The 5,000-nt window shown below is 36.7% G+C and overlaps 1 protein-coding gene across 15 annotated transcripts in view; it reads left to right on the top strand.

The window, feature by feature from the left end:
• Positions 1-5,000, top strand: part of LOC115209646 (MAP kinase-activating death domain protein) — a 185,654-nt gene that overhangs the window by 95,690 nt on the left and 84,964 nt on the right. For 13 of the 15 annotated variants that reach the window (XR_004998265.1, XR_004998263.1, XR_004998264.1 and 10 more), the window contains one exon: positions 758-847. The exons of the other annotated variants lie outside the window; for them this stretch is intronic. Coding sequence is in view for 10 of the 13 variants with exons in the window: in XM_036501146.1 (XP_036357039.1) it covers positions 758-847 (90 nt within the window). In the remaining 3 variants the exon portion in view is untranslated. The remainder of the gene's footprint in view (positions 1-757; positions 848-5,000) is intronic. 15 annotated transcript variants of the gene reach the window in all.

Here is a 5,000-nt window from a genome sequence, read left to right as displayed (position 1 = left end):
ATATATATATATTTACACCTATATACGTATGTTTATGTGTGCATATGTATATATATGTGTGTGTGGATGTGTATATATATATCCAGGTATGTATTTATACACACAACATACAATGCAGGTGATTATTTATTTGGAAATATAATTCATCAATTTTTCAACATTTTAGATTATAACAAAACATAAATATACTTAGAGGCTGGTGAAATATCTAAATAATAACTTTTGTCTTGTTTTTCTTGTTTATTGAAATTTCTCTTTTTCTTTTTCCATTTCCTTATTTATTCTGAAAAGCATTTAAAAATACAATCAAAATGAGGAACTTTAAAAAGTATATAAATATTTTTATGAAAAAGTTTTATTAATCTTTACCTGTCAAACAATTTTCTCCATTTCATTTTACCCATCAAGTAATATTTTTTGATTGAAGAAAAACATTTTATGAGCTAAAATTGAATTTAATTAATGATTTTATTTATTAAATATATATTTAGATACATTAGTAATAAAATATAATCAGAAATTTTAATGGAAAATAATGTATAGGTGCACAGGTGCACCTATACATTATACTTATATCTTGTTTTGACAGGAAAAGAATAATCTGCCATATTTATTACATTAATTAAGCTGCCTATAAGAAAATATTAGGGTTTGCTATTTGGGTTATGTTAGCTGACAATATGTTTGGATACCAAGATTTTTTGGTTGGCTGCTGAAGCTGTTAACATATCAGGTTTGTCACGCCCTTCCGCTGCAGGTCATACCTACACAGGGTGGCTGCCTGAACGAGTTTCTCCCTCACAAATGTATTCCGACCAGTCCTCTTCTAGCGCCAGCACCGAGTCAGGCAAGTATGATCCCAAACCAACAATACTGTATTTATATACAGCTGGGGCCAAGTGCTGGTGAAAACTTTTAATACACCCATACACAAAACAGACAACTACCTTCTCTATTGTTACTGCCACTTTTACTGTTACAGAAGCAGATTTATTCTCTTTTTTTTTTTAATTCTAATTTTTTCTGTAAACTTAAATTGCATAATAAGCTATCAGCTTATTTGCTGCTCTTCAAAGTAAGTTTACTCTTTATGTCAAGAATGTGTTGCACAAAAATAGCTGACAAAACAAACTGCCTTCTTAATTTCATTCATGGAAATAGAATAAGTCAGTAATTATCTGATGCTTATAATCATTAATTTTTAATCTCAAGATAGAAAATAGAATATGCTATGCACACACATACATTACCTTAAATTCCCCAAATTGTAATAGCTACATGAACCTATACAGTGGATATTATGCATATTGTTTGAATGAATGTTTGTGTGTATTTGTATATGTATATATGTGATGTTTGTGTGTATGTACAAGTATATATATATATATATATATATATACACACATGTGTGTATGGGTATAGGTGTGTATATACACACACACATATATACACATGTGTGTATGTGCATAGGTGTGTGTATACACACACACACATACAGCAACAATTGGCAACATATGATGAAAAAAACGTGTTCTCCTATGAAAGCATGGCAGAAATATGATAAAAATTATATCTATGAACGCTATATATCCCTACCCATTGTTGTATGATCTGAGCAACCATCTATCTCCTCAACAGCAAAACTTTGTTCCAGCACCTTCCTTCATACTCTAGCTTTTCACCTCATAAAGCTGCTCACTTTTTCACTTGAGCCTCACTCCGTCAGTAGGGATCATGCTAGTGTAAAATGGCTGGTGTATGTTAGGACATTCAGCTGCTGAAATCATGCTAAAGTAGACGTTGGAAAATGACACAGTCCTCCAACCAATCAGATCAAACCTACCTATCCATGCCAGCTTGAAAGATAGAGACATTAAGGAATGATGATGACTCTCTGTGTGTTTGTTGTCATAATTGTTATGTCCACTTTTCCATGTTTGCATGGGTTAGATGGAGTAAATTGAAGCAGATTTTCTATGATCAGACACCCTTCCTGTCACCAACCCTCATCTGTTTCCAAGCAAAGAAATATTTCCCCAAGGCCAGGCATGTTCTTGCAGGATATTTGAAATGAATGATGTTTGTATGGCAGTGACAGTCATTTCACAACTATCATGTGATGCCAAAACAAGGAGATAAACACATATATATGCATCATGAGATGCCAAGACAAGGGACACACACATATATATAAAATGAGTTTCTTTCAGTTTCTGTCTACCAAATTCACTCACGATTTTGGTTGACTCAGAACTATAGTAGAAGACACCCTAGGTGCCAGGCAATGGGATTGCACCCAGCACCATATGGTTAGGCAGAAAACTTCTCACTATATTGCCACTCCGGTACCTATTTGTGTGTGTGTGTGTGTGTGTATATACATACATTTACATATATATATATATATATATATATATGTATATAAAGATAGAGTGAGTGAGAGAGAAACTCAAGCATGATTGTGTGGTTAAGAAGTTTGTTTTGCAACCACATATTTCCAGGTTCAGTTCCACTGTAATGAACCTTTATTGAGTGTTTTCTTTTACCCTACGTCAGCAGATACTTTGTGAGAAAATTCAATCAATTGAAACCATGTGGAAGCCCATTCTATGTATTTATATACATGTGTGTGTGTGTGTCTTTTGGTTTGTGTTTATCTTTTCACCTCTTGACAATCTGTGTAGGTTTGTTTATATCTCCATAAGCTTGTAGTTCAGCAAAAGAGAGCATTAGAATATGTATCAAATTTCAAAATAAGCACAGGGACAGATTTGTGTGACTAACCTTACAAGGTTGTTCCTCAGTATAACTGCAATATAATGACTGTAACAATTAAACAAGTAAAGAGTACATATATGAGGTGAAATAAACATCAGAGATGCTTTATACCATGCATAAACTGCAGGAGCTACTCAGAGGTTTTTGCAAGCTCTTCTAAAATCACTACAAGGACGGAAACCCTTCTATGTCATCAGCAGGCATCAGGGGGTGCACAAGCATTTCAATCCTTAGCCTGTACACTGCCTGTGTAGAGCAGCAAGGCTCAAATTAGTTTTCACCTGTGGAAGGATTCCATTTACAGTCTCTTGTTAGCTATGGCCACCTTGAGTTGGTTTTGGCTTTCTGCAGTTGTTTAGGTTTCAGACTAATCTTTTGTAGGAAGCAGTACACTGATCTGCCTGGAAAGCCATGGCAGCTGATTTCAGTAGGGAATGTAGCCACATACCTCCCCTTGACAAGGGCCTCATCAACTAAGACCTTGTATTTGATTGTTTTTAGCTGGTGAAAAACATCAAATATGTTCTCTCAGATCACTGTAAGTTTGACTACAATGATTGTGCCTCAAGAGCAGGAACATGTCTGATTGTAGTGATATTGTTACTATCTCCTCTAGAAAGACAAGTCTGCAGTTCATGTTCATTTGGACATCTCAATCTGAGGCAAAATAGAAAGCAGATACCCTGCTGCTGCTTTCACCTTAGGAATCTTGTCACCTTTCTTCAAGAATCTGATACCCTTGGGTGGTGGTGGCTGGTGTTTGTTAACCTTAAACCTTTGCAGTTCTGTCCACTGGCCATTTCTGTAAAAACTTTGTCATGCTTCCTCTTGTATCAGCATCCAGCCAAAATGTGATACAGGGGTGCAAGAATTGCTCAACAATACTTATAGGATGAATTTTCTTCTTTGCCTCATATTTTTAGCATATTTGAGGTTGATGGCAGTGATGATACAAAGAAGAAAGGATAGTCTTTTCTGGTCAGTGCTCCAGAGTTCCTTCCAGGAAAGTGGTTGCTCAATTACTTGGTCTTGATGTATTCATTCCCCCTGATGTAAAGCCCTATTCTTTTCATCCAGCGATTCTCTTTGTTGAGTCACAGATCCTTTGCACTATAAACTTTCTTTTGCTCCTGGCAATGGTGCTTTTTTCATCTCATGCAACTATAGTTGTCGGGTCATAACCATCTCTGACAGACTACTCCAACCATCTCTTGGTGTTTCCAGTATGTTCTTGTTTCCTTCACAACTTCCACAGGCTTTCACTTTCTGCTGTCTTGTTAACATGTTTGAGGGTTTCCTTCCCACCTCTAACAGTAGGTTCATGGTACCATGAATAAGACCATGAAAATTGTACACCCTACTGTAACATGCTTTTCCTGTTTCTACCATTTAGTGATGAAATTTCCCACAGTGAACTTCATCTTCAGTTCTTATCATATGTCCAGAGCCAGGATGCCTCCTCCTGCTTCAGCAGCAGCTTTTGTAAATTCTCTAAGTGGTGCCACATGGCCCTGGAACAGAACGTTTCTGCACTTTTGTCACTGCCAACCTCACTTCATCAAAAATAAAGTCTGCCATTTTGATAGGGTTGATAGGGTTAGCAGCTGGAAGGGACAATCTCCAAACATATATCTTTTCTGAGGTTATCATATACTGCTGCTTCTCTGCTCTGGAACATATTAACATCTTGCTTTTCGGTTTTTGGGGGATGTCAGCAGTGAACTGGAAGAGGTTGTCCAAAAAAAGCATTTCATTGCTCTCTCTCTCTCTCTCTCTCTCTCTCTCTCTCTTTCTTTCTCCATTTCCAGAGTGACTCTGCTCTGGACCCTGGAACAGGTTTCTTCATAACTCCAAGCCAAGCTGGTTTAAAACCTCTTTTCTTTTGTCATCTACTTCTTTCCACCTTTTCTTCAGCTGACTTAGCTCTTCAATCAGTTCTGTTATCTGGTATTGCCTCCACCAAAACCATTCTGCTTGTTTGCTTTTCCTTCCTTCATTCTAAAGATGTATTTTGGTATGCCTGGTATACCACTTGCACCATGGTTCTTAGCTTCCTGGAAGCATCACTCTTCAGAATATTGTCCAGCCCTTGTCCAAATGATCCATCTCAGAACTGTTATTAGTGGCAAATTCAGCCATGGTTTTATTCAATGCTCTCGCAACTTTCAGATTCGTCTATTCTTCTTGTACATTGAGCAAGTTAAGCAGTGTTCCTGGACATA

Source organism: Octopus sinensis, linkage group LG3 (assembly GCF_006345805.1).
Source record: "Octopus sinensis linkage group LG3, ASM634580v1, whole genome shotgun sequence".
Taxonomy (NCBI): Eukaryota; Metazoa; Mollusca; class Cephalopoda; order Octopoda; family Octopodidae; genus Octopus; species Octopus sinensis.
Note: the sequence above shows the minus strand (reverse complement) of the source record. Positions and strands in the feature narration are given on the sequence as shown.